The 24,998-nt window shown below is 38.3% G+C and overlaps 1 protein-coding gene across 1 annotated transcript in view; it reads left to right on the top strand.

The window, feature by feature from the left end:
- The first annotated feature begins 294 nt into the window (after positions 1–294).
- The window catches only part of SUGT1 (SGT1 homolog, MIS12 kinetochore complex assembly cochaperone), a 40,333-nt gene continuing 15,629 nt past the window's right edge, over positions 295–24,998 (top strand). The window contains exons 1-11 of the mRNA XM_065901650.1: positions 295–444; positions 640–815; positions 911–968; positions 7,203–7,293; positions 7,945–8,014; positions 9,048–9,118; positions 11,849–11,902; positions 12,282–12,298; positions 13,073–13,107; positions 14,839–14,935; positions 16,587–16,694. Of these exons, the coding sequence (XP_065757722.1) occupies positions 787–815; positions 911–968; positions 7,203–7,293; positions 7,945–8,014; positions 9,048–9,118; positions 11,849–11,902; positions 12,282–12,298; positions 13,073–13,107; positions 14,839–14,935; positions 16,587–16,694 (630 nt within the window). The 5' untranslated portion in view covers positions 295–444; positions 640–786. The remainder of the gene's footprint in view (positions 445–639; positions 816–910; positions 969–7,202; positions 7,294–7,944; positions 8,015–9,047; positions 9,119–11,848; positions 11,903–12,281; positions 12,299–13,072; positions 13,108–14,838; positions 14,936–16,586; positions 16,695–24,998) is intronic.

The following is a 24,998-nucleotide window of genomic DNA, read 5'->3' as shown; positions in this document are numbered from 1 at the left end:
TTCAGCGCGTTCGAATGGAACACGTTTTTCTTGTATCTGGGAAGCAAAGTGGGGAGAAAGTCTCGGCCTGTGAAGTTCTGGGGAAGCAAGCGGTCCGCCCGAACCGGAACCAAAAAGGCGTTAACTCCAGTCTAGCTACTGCGAGGGCAGAGCGACTCCCGGTGAGCTTGAGGCCCTCAGGTCTCCCGGCGCCAGGATCCCGGCGTCAACGGGCCGCCCTCCGGAAGTGGCTCCCGGAAAAGAACACGTAGCCGAGAGCGTCACGGGTCGCGAAAGTCTTGGCTGCCTCTGGGGAGCCATGATGAGAGCCGTAGGGGAAAATGGAGCTCAATGTGCCGTGCGTTACTGACAGACGTACAAACGTCTCCCAAACGCCACACGTTCCTGAGGGGTAGCTGTACGGTACCAAGGTCCTACTGAGTTACCGCGCCCGGAGGCTCTCGGGTAGTGTGCGCGCGCATTAGGACGGAGGGCGAGCGTGGCCCGCCGCGGCCTCCGTAACCAGGGCTGCGGTGGGGCGGGGCCTGCGCGGCCGGTCAGCGGCCGGGGGGGGCGGGGTCCGGAGAGTCGGTCCTCCACGGTCCCAGCCCGCCCCGCGCCCACATTTCGCCTCCCCTGCCCCTTCCCTCCTCCCCTCAGCACGCTGCGCGGCTGCTCGTTGGCTACTTAGGACGGAAGCTCGGTGGGTGATTCTCCAGAAGTTTCCCCCTTGGGCGGCGGCGGCGGCGGCGACGCTAGTAACCCCGGGAAGAGCAGCTCCGGCAGCGGGAACCGTGACGATTAGAGATGGCGGCGGGTCCGGCGGCTGCCGCGAGGTGCGCGTTTTTCCTTCCCTTTGGTGTAATTGGCATCCCCCCCGCCCCTTTCTTTGGTTCGTGAGCCTTGCTTGAAGTCCTTCTTTTCCTGGCAGGTTGTTCCGGAGCTTCTCAGATGCCCTCATCGAGCAGGACCCCCAGGCGGCGTTAGAGGTGAGACAGCCTGTGCCCCGGGGTAGGCGGCCGCTTCGGGTTCCTCCCGGTTCTGTCTTCCGGGGGTCGGGGTCGCTATTTCTTGTGCGGGTCAGCCCCGATGTTGACAGCCTCCGCCCCTCCTTTTTCTTCCCCGCGGCGGCCTGGTTACATTGAATCCTTCGTCGGGTACCCTTCCCACCCCTGGTCCCTTTATGCATCCTTGGAGCTCCTTAGCGTAACCTTCTTCTGTCTTAGGGATCCTGCATCGTGGGCCTCAAGGGACTTCTTTTTTTTTTTTTTAATGGCATTTGTGACTAGAACAAAAAGTGAAATCTCGGCTCGATGTTTGTTCATTCGGATTTTCGTTTGGCGATCATCCTTGATTATTTTTATGTTCCCGGTTGTGTGCTGAGGGCCTGTCTGAACTCAGGCCACTAGGACAGAAACCTTTTCCCCTTGTGTGCCTGAAAATTTCCAGGCGTCCCTGTTTCTCTTCATTATTCACTCATTTGTTTCATTTCTCAAAACAATTTCTTGGCGGGGGAGGGGCTGCTGTGTGGAAGGCACTGGTTGCTATGGATTAAAGTCTTAATTTATACAGTTAAATGACTTATAAAGCACTTTGTGTGCAGTGAAAGACTATAAAGCTGTAAAGGAAACCAAAAGAGTGAGTTAAGTAATAATTTGAAGTAAATCAGAGAGCCCAAGCTAAGAATACGTGAGGCAGGTGGGTCTCAAAATTAGCCAGGGGTTTCTTGTTTTGAAGCTTAAAAAGAGAGGAGACTTTGTTTTGCTGTTCTAATCTAACATATGTAAGGTTAGGAATTTGAGGCAAGAGAATCTTTCTCTTGGCTGTGACTTCTGAAAGAAATTGACTCATGGTTAGCAGAGGAGGTGACATTTGAGAAGAGGCACGAGGGAGCGAGCTTGGAAGCTCTGCGGAAGGATTATTTCAGGCAGGAAGAGGAGCCAGTGTCAAGATTCTGAAGTAGGATTGAAGTTGGCCTGCACAGGGAGCAGCGGGAAAGCTCGTTTGGTTAGGGTGAAAGAGGAGGGGGAGAGGAAGCCAAGGCCGAATCCATTGGTGCCTTTTATCTGTAGCTTGGACTATGTTTTGAGGGGGGTTGGGATATGAAGACCTTAAAATGAAGCGGTTGATTACTCCTGTGCTGGGATTTTTTCCTAGTGATTCTTCTGAGGTCACTGTTAGAATAATGTTACCAGAGGCACTGAGAATTTTTCTCTACAGTTCCTTATTTCAGCTAAGTAGCTGTTTTCAGAGTCTACATTTGTATGGTCCTCTTAGGCCCTGTGCCTCCTCTGGAAATCTAGTTTGTATAATAGTTGCTATTAAAAAAATATTAATATAATGGATTGTCATTTTACATCTGGCTTATTTTACTTATAAAATTATGTATTGACATGTGGTATGTAACACAAATCTAAAGTTTCTTCCCAACCAATAATTCCTCTTACCCATCTGTTCTGAACTACATCACCATCAGTTAGTTTTCCTTGGACTTCATACAGACAGTATCTTACGGTATCAAACAGCATCATACTTAGTTGAGTGTAGCTACTCTGTCTTGTTTTAAACTTTATGTGAGATACATCCACAAGTTTGTGGGAAGGGATAATTCTTTTTCATTGCTGTGTAGTATTCCACTGTATTAATATAGCACTGTTAAACAGTGGACATTTGGGATAGTTCTAGTTGTTAATATGAATAAAACCACTGTGGATTTTCTTATACATGTATTTTGCTGAACACACATGCACTCCTTTCTTTTGAGAGTGCATTTTTTTTTTTCTTTCTAGGAGTGAAATTGCATAGTGTAGGTGTGTGGTTAGCTTTAGTACATTTGTCCTTAAAATGTGGTTCTTGGACCAGCAGCATTTGCATCACTTAGGAATTCCTTAGAAATGCAAATTCTTGGATGCCTCCTCCCTCATATTTTCTTTTTCTTTCCTCTTTTTTTTGGCGGAGGGGCACTACGTGATGTGGCATCTTAGTTCCCCAAGCAGTAATGGAACCCATCCCTGCTGCAGTGGAAGTGAGGACAGCCAGGGAATTCCCCACTGCAGATTTTCTGAATGTACTTATGGCTCCTGTAGGCCAGTATGCCTTACCCTTCCTTTTTACAGAAGGAAACAGACCCAAGGAAATCCAGGTGATCCATCACAGAGATGTGTACAGCCAGGTAGAGGCAGAATAGGGGCCTCTATAGGACAGGAGTTTCCTGCTCTTAGTCTAGTGCTATGGTGGTTTCCAAAAGTGTTTTCCCAGACCCTCCGCAGGAGCATCACCTGGGAATTTGTTAGAAATGTGAATTCTCAGGACCTGCCACGGACCTGAGTCAGAAACCCAGAGTGGGGAGGATGGTCATGGTAAGAACCAGCCTGTGTTAAGAGGAAATGTCCTTTTTAAATCTTGAGATGATCTTCTCACCGGGTTAAACAGGTGAATGTTAATTCCTAGATAATTGGTAATAATGAGTAGGGCCGGAACCTTGATGAGAAGAGTCAGTTTCCCCCTCGCTTTTCCCAAGGGCTGGTTTAAAGTAATTGTTTTGAAATTAAGGTCACTAGATATTATAGCAGTTAAAGTGTCACATTTTTATATAACACCATCCTATTAAGAATAAAATAAAGTGTATCAAGCTGATTACATGTTTCATTAAACAAACAATGTGTATTAGTAGAAGGCTGTACTGGGAGCCAGCAATCTAAAGATGAAAATACTACAGTAAATACTGTAGTGAGGGAGTCTGTGGTCTAGAAGAGAGAGGCAAGTCAACAGGTCATTAGAATATAAGATAAATGCTCTAGTGGAGTGGTGTATAATCTACAGTAGAATAGAGGCCAACTGGGGAAGTAAAAAATCTTTGTAGAGGAAGTCTCAATTCAGCAGAGAGAGAAAACGTTTATGTGGATTATAAGGATCTTTTGAGGCCCAGTATGAGTGGTGCTTAAGAGCATTGGCTCTGGAATCAGACTGCTTGGGTCTACCATATCTTGGTTTCAGGAAAGTTCCAGCTATCTTCTTGATCAGACTTCCTGTCCGTAAAATGGGACTGACTGGGACTACTGGTACTCCCGGAAAGGATGATTATAATGACAAGCAATGTAAGGTCCAAGAGTGAGGCCCTTGAGGTAGGCATCTTGGAGAGTCTTTGCTCTCTAAGCTCTCACCCCATTGGCTCTCTTTCTGTTGCTCAGGTGTGTCGGACTCAGGCCTCGTGCAGGGCCTTTGGACTTGGAGCAGTTCTTTTGCCTAGAATGTCCTCTCTATTGACTATTTATTGTTTTGTTGGAAATGCCCGTCACTTTAGATTTCATCTGAAATGTCACCTTCTCAAGGACGCTTGTCTTTTCTGACTACTTTATCTGAATGAGGCCCCAGTGTAAGCTTCAGGGAGCCGCGGTTTCGTGTCTCTGGTTACCACTGTGTTTTAAGTGTAGTGCCTGCGATGTGGTAGGCACTCAGATGTATTAAATGATTCCTGCTGTAATTCTTGGAACAGCTGTGCAGTGCATTTTACTAACAAGGAAGCTGAGGCTAAAGAGATGAACTTAACTCAGGTTATCGAGTTTGGGTTCAGAGCATGAAGCTGGTCCTCTGGAGGAGTGGGTAGGATTGAGGTGTATGATATAATTAAATGTTTGTGAGCTGACTTTGAAGTAGCTGACCACAGATAGCTTTGTTGAGGGCATAGCGGGTTGGAATAAAACATCCCAGTTCTACATGATTATGTGATGTTTTTCCAGCACTGCTTTTTAGGAAGGGAGAAAGCTTGATATTCTTGTTTATCCATGATTGGGGATTAGCTGTGACTGGAAGAAAGTGGAAAGTGGAGATAGCATGAGACACCTAGAGCTAAAGGCCTTTAGACTTTCGGTCAGTTTGGGCAGTCTGCTTTTGCTTTTAATCTTAATAAGTTACCTTTCTGGTTAGCATTTTAAAAGAGCTTAAAGCTCTAAAGATTTGGAAGTTAGTTTTCCAAGATCCAAATCTTAAACAATGTTAATTTCTTAAAAGGTAGTTTCCCGCCTGTAGTTCTGTGTTATCAGAGTACTTCTTTACCATTATCTTGGTAGAGATTTCAGTGTAATTATATTTTACACTTCAATAGATTTCATTATTTTTGAGAACTATAAGTTGCTCAACTATAGCAGCTCGTGAGAAATACGGTATCTTTGGATATGTTTCATGTAAGTCTGCATTAAATAGCCTTTTTGCTACTGTGATTCAAGAGTCAGCACCGAGGTCCTTGCTTTTTGCAATCCCTCCCTTCAGTCAGCAGCCAGTGACTAGCAGCTGTTGTCACAGGAACAGTAGCAACACTGAAAACATGCCCCAAGTCAGAGGTAGTTCAGACAGCACAATTATTTTAACTTAACCTTTTTTGGCTTTATTATATTGTATATTTCTTATTCAAAATAAAAATTTATTGTTGTATTTTATTCACGAAATACAAGTTGGTGTGTTCTAAAGTTCTGTTTGTGTTGGGTGATTTGGGGTAACTTTTTTTATTAACACCGAAGTAAGTCAGTTGCTTATTTAACCTAATCACCCTAGTTGGTTCTTCTTATCCAACAATTGGTTTGTGTTTTTAAAGGTCATTTGCAAGTGGGTTGTTCAAAATTCATAAGTTTATACCTGACTCATTAAGAAAAGGAATATTTTATGCATCTGTCAACCTCTAGTGTCTGGCCTGTGTTTGTTCCAAAATATATGTTTAAAAATACTTTTTGAATTGATGAACCAGATGTCATTATAATATGACAGACTTTTTGACCTATAGCATGCTTGTTCTTGGTGAGGAGAGGTTGGAAATTTGATTTAGGGAGTAGGTACATAAGCCATCAGCTGTTTTCCAAATTGTTTGAAATTATAGTGCAAGAAGGTGTTTTTAGCTTAAGTATTTCATTAGGAAGTGTTGAGTTAGTACAGATGTTAGGTGATGTGTAAAAGAAACTTGGAGTAAAGTAATTTTACCAGGAGGCAGTGCATAGTGGTTAAAATTTGATTTGGAGTCAGACAGACTTGGACTTGAATCTTGTCTCTGGCACAGTCACTGACCAGGATGTGAGGGGATGGATTTTCACCACACACTGTAGTGAGAGGGTGGAGGGTCCGGAGATGTTTAAGGAACAACGAGGAACAACGAGGAAAGAGATTTAAAGACATGAGATAAGAGAGAGAGCTGAGGGTTCTGTCAAGGAGGGCCTTAACCGATCATTGGAGCACTTGGGCCTTTGCTCTGAGTCACCTGGTAAGGCCTTCGAGAGTTTTGAACAGAGGTTTAGTAGCAGGATCTAATTTTCATTACTGCTTGAATCAGGGTGATAGGAGTTAAGATGGTAAAACTTTACTTTAGATTTTAGGTATATTGGGTTGTAGGTATATGATTACCAAGTATAACACACATTGCTTTGTGAGAATCGCACTACAGGGTTTAAGCAGAGCCTCATGTATGACTATTGAATAATTTTACTTAACTAAGAAAACTACCAGAATCCCTAGTTGTGTGGGTAAGTGGCTGTTGAATCAAAGCCTCTCTGTTTGCCTGCATTTGTCCTTGGCCTCACTAGTCATGCTCTCTTCTTGCATTGTTATTGTTCCAGCTGACACATACTGTGACTGCCCAGAGTGGCAGAAGTTTTAATTGTTCTTTAATTCTTGATCGGCTGATAGTAGCTACCTATGAGATACTGTATCTGGCTGGGCTTTTGATAGAATGTTGTAATTTCTTAGGCCGTTGACAAGAGGATAGGAGAGGGCCAGGTAAGCTTGCTTATGTATTTATTGGTTCCATTAACCTCCTGAGCTCTAGATTTAACTTTCAGTTCTTAAAAATTATTGGGCAGCTTCACATTTTCTAGGGATCTTAAATTCTACATGGACTTTGAATCTTCTCCAAATTAGAAGGAGAAAATCAGTGATAGTCAATGTATATCAACCAAACTCTTCAGAATAAATCAGGTGATAATAATTACCATTTATTGAATTCCTACTGTAGGCTGGAAACTGCTAAGTGCTTTGCATAGATATTACATTCGATTGTGGGCTTTCAAGGGGAGAAGGGGGGATATTGATCCTCTTGCAAAGAAAGGCTCCAAGCTTGTTTCCCTGTTATCTTACCTCCAGATAGCTTGTGATAATAGGTTATTTTATTAAAGATCATGTTTAATTAGAATTCAGTGACTTTTAAAAACATTTACTGACACTCAGCATGTTTGTATTTGTAGGAGCTGACTAACGCTTTGGAGCAGAAACCAGATGATGCACAGTATTACTGTCAAAGAGCTTATTGTCACATTCTTCTTGGAAATTACAGTGGTAACTTTCCTTACAAAGTATATTGTCTCTATAAGTAACTTACACACTTTGCCCAAGATACAGTGAATCAAATAAAACAGAGGTTATCTTCCAGGACTTGTAACTTGATCTTTCATACAAGGTGAAGTAGCCAAAATATGATAAGCATTATGTTGTGTGTCACTCATTTAAATTTTACCGTTGTCCATTCTTTCTGCAGTGGGTGTAGAACTTGTAAGATTTCATATTTGGTTCTTGGATGTGCTAACAAAGGATAGCATCACATTTACTAATTTACAGAGCATTTGAATGAATTCTCTTCTTTTTTTAATGAAAAGAATATATTCTATATTCCGTAATTTTAATTATTCTGGATAGAGAATCTGAGTAGGGAAAAATTAAATACCTTGAGTCAAACTACATGAATGATGTTAATGAATTATCTGAACTTTGTGATACAGAGCTTTATTCATTTCCTGAAGAGCTTGAAGATTAGGTCAGTAGTAATGTATGAGGGTAATTTTATCTCAGATTAGCTTTTCTTGTTTTCAAGTCATTTGTCCATTTCACCAGCTTGAAAACTTAAAAATCTGAGACTAATTCAAATTTTGTGTGTAGTATTTCTTAGGATCCATAAGTAACTGACCAAAAAACCCACTTTTTCATCTGCAGATGCTGTTGCTGACGCAAAAAAATCCCTTGAACTTAATCCAAATAGTTCCACTGCTCTGCTGAGAAAGGGGTAGGCAGTAACTACTCTTCTTGTTGGGTCTGGACTATATGTGGTTAAATGAATTAATTGTAAGCTTTTTTCCCCTTTTTAAAAGAAATTATTTATTTTAGTTGGAAAATAATTACAATATTGTGATGGTTTCTGCCATACATCAGTATGAGTCAGTCACAGGTATACATGGTCCCCTCATCCTGAACCTACTCTCCCTGTAAACTTTATGTAAATCGTAAACTCTGTGTTTATACATTTTATAGCTGAGATAGGATTCAATTTTTGGTGTTTTTTATACTTTTATTGTATTAACTGCAGTATGTAATGCGATACACTGTGTGTGTGTGTGTGTGTGTGTGTGTGTGTGTGTGTGTATAGTTTAAAATAGTGATGATTGAAATAACTGCAGGGTATAGATGAAACTGAGTGATTTCAAATCCCTTTTTTGTGTCATCATTTGAAATTTACTGTGTTTAACTGACTAGAGAACATCTATTTCTCACCTAAGCTGTACAGACTACACTTCAAGATGATTCTGTGTCTCTGTGCTTTATATCCCAGCTTGTTTCTGTTAATAAGTGTTACTTTAGTCTTTAAGAATCAGAAGCTTCTTTAATTCCTTAGTGTAACTATATTTTGGAATAAGCAAGTATGTACAGTTAAGAAATTCCTTCTGAAATGAGTTCCACATTTTTAATGGGAATTAGATGTTACCCTGGTGACTGAGATGATAAAGAATCTGCCTGCAATGCAGGAGCCTGGGTTCAGTCCCTAGGTGAGGAAGATCCCCTGGGGAAGAAAATGGCAACCCACTCCAGTATTCTTGCCATGGTCAGAGGAGCCTGGCGGGCTGCAGTTCATGGGGTCACAGAGTCAGACACCAGTGAGCGACTGACACACACACGGATGCTACAGTCGAGTACTTTAGAACATCTGTTGGCTTATTAACATGCTTCAATTCTTTTAAAAAAAGAGAACCTTGTTTTTTTTTTAAGAGAAAGAAAGCTATGTTTCATGATCTTACATGTGTATGCTTGTTTTTAATATGCAGGATATGTGAATACCATGAAAAAAACTATGCTGCTGCTCTAGAAACTTTTACAAAAGGACAGAAATTAAATAGTAAGTATTATAATTATATGTTAGTAAAATAGTCCATCATACCTGTGTATCTTAAATACCATAGCTGAATCTTGATAGTATAACCTCAAGTTAATTATAGAAACACTTTTTTCTCTTTTAATGACATTTCGTGTTGATTGCAGAGTTTGAGTTTACTTAAAACTTGATTAAATTGACCTTTCTTAGCATTTAAATCACAGAAAAACTGTATCATTAGAAGCAAAAGAACTGTTTAAACAATAGGTGTGCTCCCAGTACTGGTCTGGCTTTTTATTTTTTCCTAATGGACAAGTGTAAGTTTAACTTGCTCTCACGTTGTGAAGTCTATTTAAATTATTATTCAGATTGCTGAGATAAGGAAATTTTAGAACAAAGATTTTTATTCAGAGGTGAAGTGTAAGTTTGGGTAAAGTATGATAGGGTATAGAAGAAACATGGAACTTTGAGAGTATTGTGAGTTTCTAATACTGTCTTTTTGAGAGAAATAGATGAAAATTATCCCAATAGTGTGGATATCTATGTACAATATGTAGAACTTAAGAGCCAAGTATCAAAAAAAAATCTGCAAGATACAAAACGGTGTCAGTAATCTCGTAGATAATTATGGACAACATAGTCTTAATTGTGTTCTCTCATTTTATCTCCATCTTATGATAGAGTGTTAACCACAGTTCTCTAAGGCAGTAGTTCCTAGCTGGGGATGATTTTCCTCCGTGGGGGATGTTTGGAGTGTCTGCAGTGATTTTTGACTCTCTTGACTGGTAGATTGGGGGATATACCATTGACATCTTGTGAGGGACGCTGCTCAACATCCTGAACAGGACAGTCCCCACAACAGAAGCATCTGGTCCCAGATGTCAGTAGTGCTGAGGTTGAAAACCCTCATACAAAAGTCGTATATGATTATACTTTATACATTAAAATATATACTGCTGCTAAGTTGCTTGGGTCATGTCCGACTTTGTGTGACCCCATAGATGGCAGCGCACCAGGCTCCCCTGTCCCTGGGATTCTCCAGGCAAGAACACTGGAGTGGGTTGCCATTTCCTTCTCCAGTGCATGAAAGTGAAAAGTGAAAGTGAAGTCGCTCAGTCGTGTCCGACTCTTAGCGATCCCATGGACTGCAGCCTACCAGGCTCCTCCGTCCATGGGATTTTCCAGGCAAGAGTACTGGAGTGGGGTGCCATTGCCTTCTCCGTAAAATATATATAACTTTGAATATTTGCTTTTCTGCTGTGTACCTACTTAAGAATGGTAACAAGACCAACTTTGCAAATAGAACCTGCAAATTAGGAAAGAAGAGATCTAGGCAGTAGGAGTTACTCTCAAACTTGGTTATCCCAAGCATGGTATGTGAATAATGTGGCTGTTCAGTTACCAAGCCAGCATGTACCCACTTGGGAAATTCTACAGTCCAGTTTTCTTGGTGCCTTGATACATGCTTAAAAATGCTGATGAAACGTGAGTCACTTCATCTTTAGATTTCTAAGCCCTGTTTCTTCTTTTTTTTTTTGAGCAACAGAAAGTTCCCTGCATAAGTTCCTTCCTTGACACTTTATTATCATGCTGTTGACTTTTATCCTAGAATTATTTCAGAGGTAACCTCAGAAGAGGGTGTCTGCTCTTTGGTAAAATTTCTGTTGAGGATATTTAATTTAAAATCAAATTCATCTTTTAATTCCAGGAAAATCTTAGGTTAAACTGTTCAGCTTCCATTTTATTAGGGTAAAAAAATTTTAACTCCATATTACCTTTTTTCCCCTTTATATGATAGGAATCAGCTTATTTACTTATTAATTTGAATAATCGGTTCTTCACATTTAGGATTTTTATATAAATGTTCACCTCTAAAATGTGTGTGTATGTAATTTAAGGCCTGTATAGTTGAATTCTGTCTGTAAGTTAATGAATTAGAGAATTTCATTTTAAGAAATTTTAAACTTTGTGTTTTTCAGAATAATGGTACCTGCAGTTAGATTAAATTAGTAAACTTTTATTACAATCACTTCTAATAATTTTTTTAAACATTATATTTTATTAGATGCTATGCTATGACTCTTTACATACTGTCATTGCCCTGAGTCTTCAGAAATAATTTGCTTATGTACATGTTTGCATTGCTGTCTATGCAGTGAACTATGATTCACTGTATGTAGTGTCCTGGATGTCATGGAACTTAGAGATATGACAGGACTCTGCAGAATATAAAGATGCTTCTTGGTGTTGAAGGCATGGTCATAAGTAAAGCTGCTGAAAAAATAGTAGACAGGACAGGCAACTGCATTAGACAGCAAACAGGTAGACAGAGGCTTCTGGGCTTTAGCCCAGCTGCTGGTTGCCAGGTCTGCAGACCCCTCCTCCCCCAACTAACAGCATATTAGGAATCTGATTCAGATCTGATTTTGTTGTGTGAGAGGAAGCTCTTTTAAGAGGAAAGGGTGAGGGCGAATGGAGATATCTGTATCTTGGAGCCAATAAGGTTGACTGATTAAAGTTGATTTTTTAAAAATCAGAATTCTTTAAGATGAACAAAATAAATATTAAACCTAACTAATAGCTATAATATTAAGGATAGCTACACACTATTAGGACAGATGTTTTCATCTAACTTACTGTTGGATCCATAGTTTATAGAACTGTGTTTGTAACCTAGGAGGTACGCAGTCAGTATTTGTTGAGTGAGTGTGTTAGGTTGTGCAGATGAGTGTTGTTATAGTTTGTTCTTTCTAGGTGCAGATGCTGATTTCCTTGCTTGGATTAAAAGGTGTCAAGACGCTCAGAATGGTAAGTGTGCAGATTTCCCATGGTCTTTGAATTTAAAAAGAAGTCAGTGTTTGTAATTTTTTTTGTTTTGAACTTTATAACTTATAATTTAAGTAGTGCATGTTCTATTAGATTGGGATTTCCAAAGATATTTTGATTTTTTTACATGGTTCCTTATGTTGAAAGGGAGATTTGAATGGATTTGTTTTGCAGTGGTAAGAAATTACTGAGGAGTCTCAAGTGACTCCAGCCTGTAAAATTAAACCACTTTCCCTTATTAGATATGCATGGAGAATTGGTTTCCTTAATAATATGTTTGTGCCTTAAAAATCATGTATGTAATTTTGTCTATACAGGTACTGTTATCTGAAAATGTTTCTTTTTTTTATGTTTTTAATAGGATCACAGCCTGAGGTGGTAAGTCCAAAGTTTTTAATCCTTTGTGTTTTTACTTAATTATATTATTATTAAATATGTTTGAGACAGTACTCCGAATGTACTTTCTGACAGTTCCGTATCTCTCTAAGACAGTTTTACTTATTTTCTTCCTCCAAATGCTGTCTCTTCCCTTCTTCCTTAGGAACAAGTTAGAGGCCACCAATGACCCAGGGCAGGTCCTTTAGATTTATTAATAATAGTTTAGGAAAGTTTGAATTGGCTAAAAAGAGTCACTTTGTTTCTCAGTGGTCAACGTAGATTGTTGCAGAGACCATGAACCAGGGTCAGACCATATCAGGAAGGCACCGGGGAAGGACTCCTCCACAGGTTTTTCCAGGGCAGTTTTGCCATTGTTAAGCCTGGAAGTGTTAATACTACGTTCCTGAAAATGGTTTTTTAAATGTTACTGTTGTTTTCAGTTTAGAGCATTGCTGAATCTTGGAACTGGACATTTTATCTGTAATCTTTTCCAAACATATCTTCTGAAAATTTTTTTTTTTTTTTTTGCTGCTTTTATTTTAGAAGAAAAATGATTTTTGAAATGGAAACTCCTAAAATTTTTTAAAATGAATATTCTGATTTTTGTGAAGTATTATTTAACTTTGATGTATACCATGCTTTGTAGGAAGTTTTCATATAATTATTCCATATCAAAGTAACTGTAGCACTGGGTAAATAATAATACAATGCATTTTTAATATGCAGTTACTAAACTAACTCGTAAATCTTTCTCTTTCGATTTGCCCAAATCAGTCTGCATCCCAGAGGACTCATCAGTCAAAAATCAAGTAAGGATTTCTTTTTCATAATGCATGATAAATAAGCCTAAAGGGAAAAGAAACCCTGTTATTAGTAAGCAAGTCCCTACCTGTGATTTAAGTATTTCTTAGTTTTTAAGATAAATCTTACTAAAGCCTTGAAAAACTATAGTTGTAAATCCATTAACCAATTTGAATTAGTGCTCATATTAAGGTTAACTTAAAACTTGCTTCACATGGTTGCATATTATGTCATCTTTCCATATATTGAGAATAACCTTTTACATTAAATTATTGTCATTACATAGGTCAGTAAGTTAGTAGTAGACCTGATAATATTGTAACTTTACCTGCCTTTTATATTTGGAGTAAATTTTTCATGGAATAATTCTGCATGCATTGAAAGTTACTTGCAGAAGGCAGCAGTTACAATCATGAATGTAAGTAGCAAGTGAGGATCCCTGATACATGGTGTATTTATTGAATCAGTGTAGGATTATTTTATATATATTCTATACTCCAAACACCGTAATTATTATTTCAGTTTACGTACCCTACCCCTGCCCGGAGGGTAGGGTACATAAACTGAAATAATAATTATGATGCTGGGCAGGGGTAGGGTACATAAACTTAGTAAATATGGTGTTTGGAGTATAGAATATATATAAAATAACCCCACAATGGTTTAATAAATATACCTCATATCAGTGCACCGTGCTTCGTCCTGGGAATGTAATAGTGGCAGAATAGATCAATAGCTCTTCTCTCATAGAGTTAATCTAGTCTAATTTGAAAGTGAGGATCCCAGCTTTCAGAGGGAAAGATACACATGATTAGAATCTCTCGACACACCAGTCTTCCCACATACTTTGAGATTGTAGATGCTGTATTTAATACTGTGCCTGACAGAATGAGTTGAATTATTTTATCTTTTTTTTTTTTTTTTTGAGTTGAATTATTTTAATTTTAGCTCCTTTATTCCTGCTCCCTGTGCTCAGGACTGTTTGCCCCCAGGTTCAGTAAAGAGATCCTAGATTATGGGGTCAGGTCCAGTGTATCCCCTGCTACTGACTTAAACTGATTGCCATATCCTTCTGAGCCTTTTTTGTTTTTGTTTTTGTAAAATTGGGATAGAACTGTTTACTTCTTAGTATTAGGTTGAAATGAGAGGGTAAAACTATTGCTGATGTATTAGGACTGTGATCTGTTTAGAATAAATTTTATTGTTTATTCTTAAAATACCCTGGCGGTCCAGTGGTTAAGACTCCTAACTTCCACTGCAGGGGGCATGGGTTTGATCCCTGGTTGGGGAACTAATCCCACATGCTGCGTGGCGTGGCCAAAAAGAAAAAAAATTGGCTTAAGCACAACACTATTGGGGATACTTTAGAACCTAAAAAATTATGTAAATTATTAAATCCACTGGAGAGAGTTGGGGCATCATCTACCTTATTTTCTCTTCCATTAGTATGTGAAAGTGAAGTGAAGTCACTCAGTCGTGTCCGAATCTTTGTGTGACCCCATGGACTGTAGCTCCTCCGTCCATGGGATTTTTCCAGGCATGAATACTGGAGTGGGTTGCCATTTGGAATTGGTTACATAAAATTATTTGTGAGCCAGCAGCTGCTTTGCTATTTTGTTCCTCAAGGTGGAGCTCTTGTTGTTCATCAGATTGTAACTTTTATCTTGACGAAGCAAAGAAGCAACAACTTGAAGAAATTCAAAAGTTCTGTTTTAAGTTTCCTTTTTCTTTTTTAATAGGTATGACTGGTATCAAACAGAATCTCAAGTAATCATTACACTTATGATCAAGAATGTTCAGAAGAATGATGTAAATGTGGAATTTTCAGAAAAAGAGGTCATTATAGTCTTTGAGTTATTTTTTATTGAGATTAAATACTTTTATTTATAAATGTGTGTGTGTGTTCAGTTGAGTCTGACTCTTTGCAACCCCAAGGACTGTAGCCCACCAGGCTCCTCTGTCTATGAAATTTTCCAGGCAAGAATAGTGGAGTGGGTTGCCATTTCCTACTCCAATTTCTAAATATAAATAAATATATATTGCAGAATAATTTATAGCAATCTATCAAGTATATGTCATTTCTTCCTGAGATAATATGGAAATGCTGATGAAAATCTGAAGCATTGCTTTTCCATTTGAATCATTTTAAGTTTTGAGACAGGAGTATTTATACTATAGGTATAGCTGGGTGTGCATTGTTTCCTCTTTAGATTTGGGATTTAAAGCAGAAATTGGTTGGTAAATATAAAAGACACATTAGGGAAGTTTAGACACATTATAACCATGCTTTGGTTACGTTTGTGTGGTACATTTAATGGAAAAGGTCTGCTTCTTTGATATGAGTTTAACTATATTAAATGAGTATGACTTTTTTAATAACTTGGTTTCTTAGCATTTAATGGAAAGCCTTGTGATAGATATTTAAGAGTTTGTGGTAGAACTAGATGTTTTGCACAAGAATCCTTTTTTTTTGTTGTTGCATGCTGTACTATTTGGCCCTTGTATCTTGAGTTTCCTTGAGGTTTAAATACATAGTATATGTTATGAAACATACTCTGTTCTTTAATTAGGTATATAAGAATTCGTCTGAAGAATACCAGATTTTTTTATTTTATTTTTTTGATCGGAACATTTAGTCCATTTACATTTTTTTCCCCCTTTTTTGTCGTGGGCAGTGCTGTTTATTTTTGAAGTATAATTGCTTTACAGTGTTAGTTTCTGCTGGGCAACAAAGTGAAGCAGCTGTATGTATACCTACATCCCTTTCCTCTTAAGCCTCCTCCTACCTTTCACCGTACCACTCCCTGGATCATCCCGGAGCACTCAGCTGAGCTCATGGTGCCGTATAGCAGCTTCCCACTGGCTGTTTCGCACACCATGGTGTATACATGTCTAATCTGCTTTCCCAGTTTGTCTCCCCTCCTCTTCTTCCCTTCCCCACCCCCGCCATGTCCACATATCTGTTCTGTTTTCTTCTCTGTTCCTGCCCTGCAAACAGGCTCATCTGTTACCATCTTTCTACATTCCAGATACATGCTTTGTTACACGATACTTTTGTTTTTGTCTTTCTGACTTCACTCTATGACACACTCTAGATCTATCCACATCACAAATGACCCAATCTTGTTCCTTTTTATGGCTGAGTAATATTCCATCATGTATGTGTGTGTACACACCCATATATATGTATATATACACATCACATTTTTATCCATTCATCTGTTTGAGGCACATTTAGGTTACTTTCATGTCTTGGCTGTTGTAAATAGTGCTGTAGTGAACATTGAGGTACATGTGTCTTTTTGAATTATGAAGGATACCAGATTTTTAAAAAGGATTATTTTGAGATTCTTAAATCTTATATTCTGTATAAGGTGTTAAAAACACTCTGCAACAGTACTAAAGTTCTGTAATTATAGTCAGCTTAAGTACTTTACCCTTCTTTAAATTAATTTATAAAATGTGCTCCTAATTTTATGTTCATTAGTTGTCTGCTTTGGTGAAACTTCCTTCTGGAGAGGATTACAGTTTGAAACTGAGACTTCTTCATCCTATAATACCAGAGCAGAGCACATTTAAAGTACTTTCAACAAAGGTAAGACCATTGAAAAGGGTTGTCATTGGTAATCGTTTCAAAATATAGGAACATTGGTCATCTAATTATCCCTGTGGTTGTAAACTTAAGATCCTTCTAGCCACAAATGTTTAAATTAAATAAGAATGGTAGTTTTTGAATAATAGTTTTTCCCCCTCCCCTAATTCTAGGAAAAATGGAGTTTAAAAATCTAACCTCAGCAGTGTTTCTCACGCTTCCTTATGGAGTTAAAAATGCAGACTATTATAAAGATGAATCTGGTGTCTTGTTTTTTAGTTAAGCTGAATTTTAGGTTACTGTGTTATGAGGGATTAATTAATTGCAATTTGAATAACTATAATTTATAGATTTCTTTATATTTTCAAAAAGAGTAAAAATATGCAATAGAATTGAAATTCATGGAATATATATCAGCTACCAGTCAGAAGATGTAGTGAGAGTGTAGTAGGATAGAAGTGTAATTTAGCAGAAAAAATACTGAACTGAAGATCAAAAAATCTGACTCTGGTTCCTTGCTTGCTCTGTAAGTGTAGACTAGTCACACATGATCATAGGGCATGATTTCCATTATCTTGTGAAAATGAGAGAACTGTGGACTTTGAAGTCTGAAATCCTTTCACCTGTAAGATTGCATGGGGGTGTATGATGAGAAAGAATGATATGAATAGATTTTTTGCATTACTACACCTTTTCTATACACATGTCCTGCAGCTTAGTTGGTTATTTAACTTTTGAGCTGTGTGAATTTCCCACTCGTAGACTAGAATCAGGGTTGGCTTTTGTCATGAAGAATGATAACTGGGCCTGCAGGAAGAGGAAAGCATCCCCAGAGGGTTGGAGCAGGAAGTGCAAAGTAAAGAAGCGGTAGTGTTTGCATCTAGTTAAAAATGATCTGCTTAAAACTATTTGAAGAGTGAAACATACAGAGCTGTTTACTTAGGAGGCAGAGATAGGAAACTGTTGTTTGGATGACAGAAAATGAGAAAAAGGATGACATCTTATGAAGATTTTAGTCTTACCGGCCCTGTCTACATTGGACAGAATTTGTTTAATAATATTGGGTAAAATAAGCGAAGAACTATAACTCGATTTGAAAGGGAGATAACACAACTGAGCGACTGAACTGAAGTCAGAATATTAGGAGTTGGCATTTTTGTACATCTTTCTGTTGAGAGATTGTTAATGCATGTCTTTTTGAAGTAATTTAAATTGATTTGTGTGAAAATATGGCAAATAACTTCAAAACCTGTTTCCACTTTGTATAATGGAATAGGGTATTTGGTGACTACACAAGTCTGTGTGGCAAGAAGCGAGGCTGTAACTAAGCACTGGCACACTTTTTATTCTCCTTTGAATCTTGTGAGTGCTTGTTGTCTGTAACCATTCCCCAAAGCCCTCTTAAAGATAAGCTGTCATGCTTGTGTCTCTGTATGTGCTTCAGGGAAAGTTGCCAGGTAAAGTACAGGTGGTGGTGGTGTAGTCGCTAAGTCATGTCCGACTCTTGCAACCCCATGGACTGTAGTCTGCCAGGCTCCTCTGTCCAAGGGGTTTTCCAGGCAAGAATACTGGAGTGGGTTGCCATTTCTTTCTCCAGAGGATCTTCCCAACCTAATCGAACCCTGGTCTCCTGCATTGCAGGCAGATTCTTTACCAACTGAGCTATGAGGGAAGCCCTAAAGTACAGGATGCGCAATTAACTTTACCTACAGTAAATAATTTTAAGATACAGACACGTTCCATTTGCTAAATTTGGCAGTCCTAGCCCTGTACATTGTATGTCATGAGTAGGTGGTCAGTAATTGTGCAGAGAATGAATTTAAATTGGGTTCTGATATTGGCCTTACCAAGTTTGCAATAAGTGTCTTCATTCTTAGATTTACACGTAAAAAGAAACTGAGGTTCATGGACTTCAAATACTTTCCCCAAGTTTCAAGTTACTAAATTGTTCAGCATGGCCCAGGAAGAATACTTAGATTTTTGTAAAGCAAGTGTTTCTTTTCTTAGGTTTGTCTAAGTTCTGGACTAAAGAATTTAGATTTGAAGGATATATTCTGGAGGATGATTATTTTTACTGTCCTAACCCAAAGTAATATATTTTACTTTGTTAAGCTATCTGTTTTTAAGCTGTGTTTTATGGGAAACAAATGGAAAGAATTGTACCTAATTAGATCCTAAGGGAAATGACATTTTTGAATCCTTTTTTATATAGCAAAGGGAGTCAGTATTAAAATGTTGAAAATAAAATCTTTCTCTGGGTTACTGAGGCTTATTTATTGATGTCACTAGAAGGGAAAATAGTAATTTTCTTTTCATATGTTTGCAGGTGGATTGAGAAAAGGGTGCATTTTGCTTGGGAAAATCTGCTTGATACTAGAGATTCTGTAAAATCTGTGGTTTAAAAGGGCTGTTTCTTTGCCTTTTGAGAATCCTGTTTTCTTTCCCACCTTCAAATAGTGCATGTTGCATATTTATGTATAACTGTTGCTTAAGTGTTATTCAAGTGAAATATAATTTGCAGTGAAGATAGGAAGAGGTAAGTACCCTCCAATTATTGAAATAGCATTTCTTAACTTTTTTTTTTTTGCCATGCCACACGGCTTGCAGGATTTTAGTTCCTTAACTAGGGATTGAACCTGGGCCCCAGCAGTGAAAGCACCAAGTCCTAACCATTGGACTGCCAGGGAATTTCCCTTAACTAAATATTTTATAGTATAGTATCTAATGTCTTTTTTTAAAGTCACAATTCATATATATATATATATATATATATATAAGTACCACTGGTAGTTATTTCTACCTTCTACTGAATACCAGCTTACATATCTGCCTGCTGATCCATTTGTTTAAATTAAGAAGCTAATTTATTTCATTTTGTTAATCTCATGACAGTATTCTCTCAACACAACCATAGGATTTATCTTCAGTAACAGCTATGCTGTAAAATACTCACTTTAAAGATTAATATTCACTCCAAGAAAAATTGCTATTGTAGAAATGTTCTTACATTCCTATTTTTAGAGTAATTTTTTGTATTATGTCAATATAAAATATGAAGGCTTTTAACTGGAATTGTGGGAAATAAAGATGTGTGTCTTAGAGACAGGTAGCCTCCTTCTCCCTTCTTAACCACTAAAATTTTACAAGTTTTAGTATTTTTTTAAATATTCATGAAAGAATCTTAATTATGATCTGATGGGATTGGAGGTGTCTGGTCAGGATACTCCTGCTTTTTTAAACACAGATGTGTGTAGGGTTTTGGATTGTTGTTTTGTTAGTGCTTTTGATGTGGTAGTGGTGGTAATAAGGTGTCTTTTTTTTTTTTTAATAACTGTTTAGTTGCTGATGTCCACAAATTGCAGATCTTGGAGTGTATTCTTGCTGCCTTTTCTATTAATGTATATATGTATATTTTCAAAAGAAAAGGATTTTACTGTCCATACTATCTGTAGCTGTCTTGTTAAATTTAGCGTGCATTACGGATTTTTTTTTTTCATGGTCTTAGATGTTTTTCAGCAAAGTATTTCATCATATGCATTTACTGTAGCTTATTTAGCCAGTGCCGTGTTGTGTGACCTGTAAAGAATGACAGTAGCTACCTGTTTTGATAGCTGTGTGTTATCCTGTGTAATCCTCCCAGTTACTGCATGGTGCCAGTATTGTTACTGCCTTTTTACAGGTGTGGAAACTGAACCCAGAGATGTGAAATAATTTGCTCAGATGCTAGAGCTAATTGTAGCAGTGAAGCAGAAGATACTCATAATAGCATTCACTTATTTGCCAGACACAGTGCTATATTGTTTTCATATATGGTTTTGTTTAATCCTCATGAGAACCCTAAGTGAGCTATGCCCTTGTTGTTCAGTCATTGAGTTGCATCTGATCCTTTGCAACCCCACAGACTGCAGCACGCCAGGCTTCCCTGTCCTTCACTGTCTCTTAGAGTTTGCTCAGATTCATGTCCATTGAGCTGGTGATGCTGTCTAACCATCTCCTCTGCAGCTCTCTTCTCCTTTTGCCTTCAGTCTTTCCCGGCATCAGGGTCTTTTCCATCGAGTCAGCTCTTCGCATCAGGTGGCCAATGTATTAGAGTGTCAGTTTCAGCATCAGTCCTTCCAGTGAATGTTCAGGGTTGATTTCCTTTAGGATTGACTGGTTTGATTTCCTTACAGTCCAAGGGACTCTCAGGAGGCTTCTCCAGCACCACAGTTCGAAAACATGAGTTTTTCGGTGCTCAGCTTCTTTATGGTCCAACTTTCACATCCATGTATGACCACTGGAAAAACCATAGTTTTAACTATATGGACCTTTGTCAGCAAAGTGATGTCTTTGCTTTTTAATACTCTTGTCTTGGTTTGTCATAGTTTTTCTTCCAAGGACCAAGCATCATTTAATTTCATGGCTGCAGTAACCATCTGCAGTGATTTTGGAGCCCAAGAAAATAAAGTCTGTCACTCCTTCCACTTTTTCCCCATCTATTTACCTTGCAGTGATGGGACCAGATGCCATGATCTTAGTTCTTGAATGCTGATGTTTTTGGTTTTTTCTTTTTAATTAATTACTTTTAATTGGAGGCTAATTACTTTACAATATTGTGGTGGGTTTTGCCATACATTGACATGAACCCGCCAGAGGTGTACAGGTGTTCCCCATCCTGAACTGCCCCCCCCACCACCCACCCCATCCCATCCCTCAAGATCATCCCAGTGCATCAGCCCTGAGCACCCTGTCGCATGCATCAAACCTGGACTGGCCATCTGTTTCACATATGGTAATATACATGTTTCAGGGCTATTCTCTCAGATCATCCCACCCTCACTTTCTCCCACAGAGTCCAAAAGTGTGTCCTTTATGTCTGTGTCTCTTGCTGTTTCACATATAGGGTCATTGTTACTATCTTTCTAAATTCCATATATATGCTTTAATATACTGTACTTGATGTTAAGCTAGCGTTTTTACTCTCCTCTTTTACCCTCGTCAAGAGGCTCTTTATTTCTTCTTCACTTTCTTAATAGGTAGGCCCTATTATTCCCATTTTACCAAGAAACTAGGCCTCAGTGAGATTTGTCATACATCCAGCAAGTGACACCTGTTTGACTCTTCTCTTTCAGAATTACACTAGCTGTTTTTGACTTGTTCACAACTTCTGCTTATTTGGCTCCCTCATCTCTAAAATATGGATGGTTTTTCCTTGTAACAGGGTTTTTCTGTTGCGTGAGATATATAAAGCACTTACTACATGGGGCATGTAATAAGTGCTCAATAAGTATTGCTGCTGTTATTTAATTTTCATTATTTAGATTTTTATTCGGGTTGTAAAATCAGTAAATGCACATCATAGAAAATTTGGAAAGATATTAGGGAGCTGAGAAAGTAATGCCTCATTACTGATGACATTTTGGCATACGTCTTTCCAGACAATTAGTATTTCCCAATACTTAGGTCTGTCGCTCACAGAATGGACACTGGAACTTTTTGTTCATAGTAGTGTCTCTTCTGATTGACTTCTTCAGGAAGAACCGAGGTGGTGAGGGGCCCTCTTCACCAGCTCAGCGCCTGGTTCTCAGTAGGCGCTCAATACTCATCTGAGCTGTGCTGTTAGAACATTGGGGACGGTCATTCATGCATTGCCATCCTTTGCGTTAAAAACATTACAAAACGATTTGAGCATAAAAATAAAGACGGGAGATGTGCATTCTGGCCTCTGGGAGACTGAGCTATTCTAAGGGTTTTGATACAGAAGTTAAATGTGCAAAGAGCTGAGTGAGAGAACCTTGGGAAAGCTGCATTGTAAAGACCAGGGAACACTAATGACTGCATCTTTGAAACAGATGGTTCTCAAAAGTTTGCCAAAAAAAAAGTTTACCAGTAAGCTGCACAGCTCTTGTCTCTGGTAAAGATTCCTTCACCATCAATCTGTAGTAGTAAGTAAAAGACTCATCTTTATTTAAGAAGATGGTGTCTGGATGCTGTAACCCTTTAGACGTAATGGCTTTTCTTTAAATCTAAAGTTCCTTTCATTGGAAAAAATTAAATTTTCTGCTGTGCAAAGGAGAGCTTAGAAATGGGTAGTAGTACACATGATATTGAACACTGGCAACCCAACACGGGGATTCTTACTAGTAGTCTATGAATCCTGCTTGGGACCTTGTGGCACATTGAAAGCCTTCTCTGTGCCTGTGAGAGCTGCATTCATGCAGATCATCAAAGTGTTACGTTATCTTTAAATTACTTTTGGCTTAAATGAAAATAGAATGGCTGATTAATAGTCCCAGTAAAAATATCTGAAGTTGGACTGGTGGTATTTCATAAAGTATCTATCAGAATCACTTTTAAGAGCATATGTAAGCATTGAAAGTGAAGTAGATATAAAAAGGATTTCACAGAAAATTAGTCTCTCCCCTTTTGCCTTTTAAGAAAGTCGCTTTAAATGCTTTATTCTGTGCATTTCTTTTATTGAATGGAGTAAGTATAATTTCGAGTTCAGGTCAGCTTGTCTCAGTTGAAGTAGGTTGTTACTTAGAGCTCTGACTTTGACTTTATAAAGGCCTTTTTGTTCATAATGCACAATTACCCAGGTTGTAGTGGCTTTTAGAGATGCCAGTGCTAGTGTGTGCTGCTATTCAGGTGAAGCGAGGGACTTTTTATAGACAGTTCCTAGTGCAGGAAAACGTGGTGTGAGCATAGGGTGCCCGTGGCTGAAGTTAGTTAAGGAAACTGGTGATGTACGCACTGCTTGTGAAGTCGTCATTTCTAGATAAGTTGAAAATTAAAGGAGCAAGATGCAGTTTTAAATTTTGGTATATTAATAGTCCTTTTCAGTAATTATTTTTGTGTCATTGCTGACTATTGGATTTCTGTCCCTTTTTGATAAAGATCCCAACAGTGACAACTGAAAATGACCAGAGTACTCACATTGTGTATGAGAAAATATTGGTAGTATTTTGCTTTATAAAAGTTAAGTCATAGTTCACTTTACAGAATTCTGGAGATCCTTTTAAATGTTTGTTTTTATTCATGTAGAATTTAAATATGTATGTTACATTTAAAAGACTGATTGTTTCGCTTCTTTTCCAGTGAGATTAGTTTCATGTTGTCTCTAGTGAAAACATTTTTTGTTACATTTCTGGGCACCTTAAGAAAATACTCAGACCACACCCCTTTCACACCGTTACTTCATATCTGACTGAAAATACTGGTAGATTTCTGTTAGTGTTTTGTTAAAGTATTTTAAAATGAAGATTTTAAAGATTTTTCTTTCTAAATTGTTTTGGTAGAAAGATTACCAGCAATTGCTAACTTAAATGATTCATGTTCACCAAATAGATCAAAGAACCAAAGTGGACATAATAGACTTGTCTTTTGGGTTTTTTCCTACTTAAAAAAGTCGTAATTATTTTCTTAGGAAAAACACTGGAATATAAAATTCTAACTTGACTCTTAAAACTATTTGGATAATCATTATTACTGTGCTTACCAGCACAATAAATGCTGATTTTTACTAGGCTAAAATTGGGGCTGAGAGCATTATTTGAATAAAGAGAACATAAGGTGATATAAGTGCTCTGTGAGTGTATGTTAGGGCTAACAAAGTGCTCTGTGAGTATATACTAGGTAGATTCTAGGGGGACCAGCCTTGATTAGAGAGTAAGAGATGCTTTTAACATTTCCTTGTAATAAGCGGCCTTAGTTTAGCACTCAGAAGCTCTTCATAGTCTGTCTTACACCTTTTTTTTCCATCTGTATTTTTCACTGCTTTAATGAAAATCGTGGACTTGAGGCAAACCTGGTCTTCTCTTCACTGCCTGATAACACTGTCCTTTCACACCTCAGGGCTCCAGTTTTGGGCAGTTCCCTTTGCGTCTGGAGACCCTTTCCATCACTGCAAATGCTCCTGCCTCTCACAGCCCTCAAGGTGCCTGGAAACCTTCCTGTTCATAGCCAGTGTGATCTCTCCTGAGTGTTTAGAACAATTATTTGCCTTTCTTCAAGTGCTTCACATACTACTGAGTGGTCAGGGATGTTCCTTTAATGTGTAAAAAAATCCCTCACATTCCTGAAGACTATACCTTGCTCACAGTAGATGTTTGATGATTATTGAACCAATGATTGTAAAAATGTTACCATTACTTGTGTTATCAAAGCCGGTCCATTTACCCAATCCACAGTAAGCCGAACATTAAGACACTGATATTTGCAAAAGAAAGAATTTATTCATGAGGCAGCTGAATGAAGAAACAGGAGAACAACAAGAAAAAATCTTATATCTGCTTTTCCATAGGCAACAGACTCGGGATATTTATGAGA

This window comes from Muntiacus reevesi, chromosome 11 (assembly GCF_963930625.1).
Source record: "Muntiacus reevesi chromosome 11, mMunRee1.1, whole genome shotgun sequence".
Lineage (NCBI taxonomy): Eukaryota > Metazoa > Chordata > Mammalia > Artiodactyla > Cervidae > Muntiacus > Muntiacus reevesi.
The sequence above is the reverse complement of the archived record's forward strand: the minus strand, read 5'-3'. Positions and strand labels throughout refer to the sequence as shown.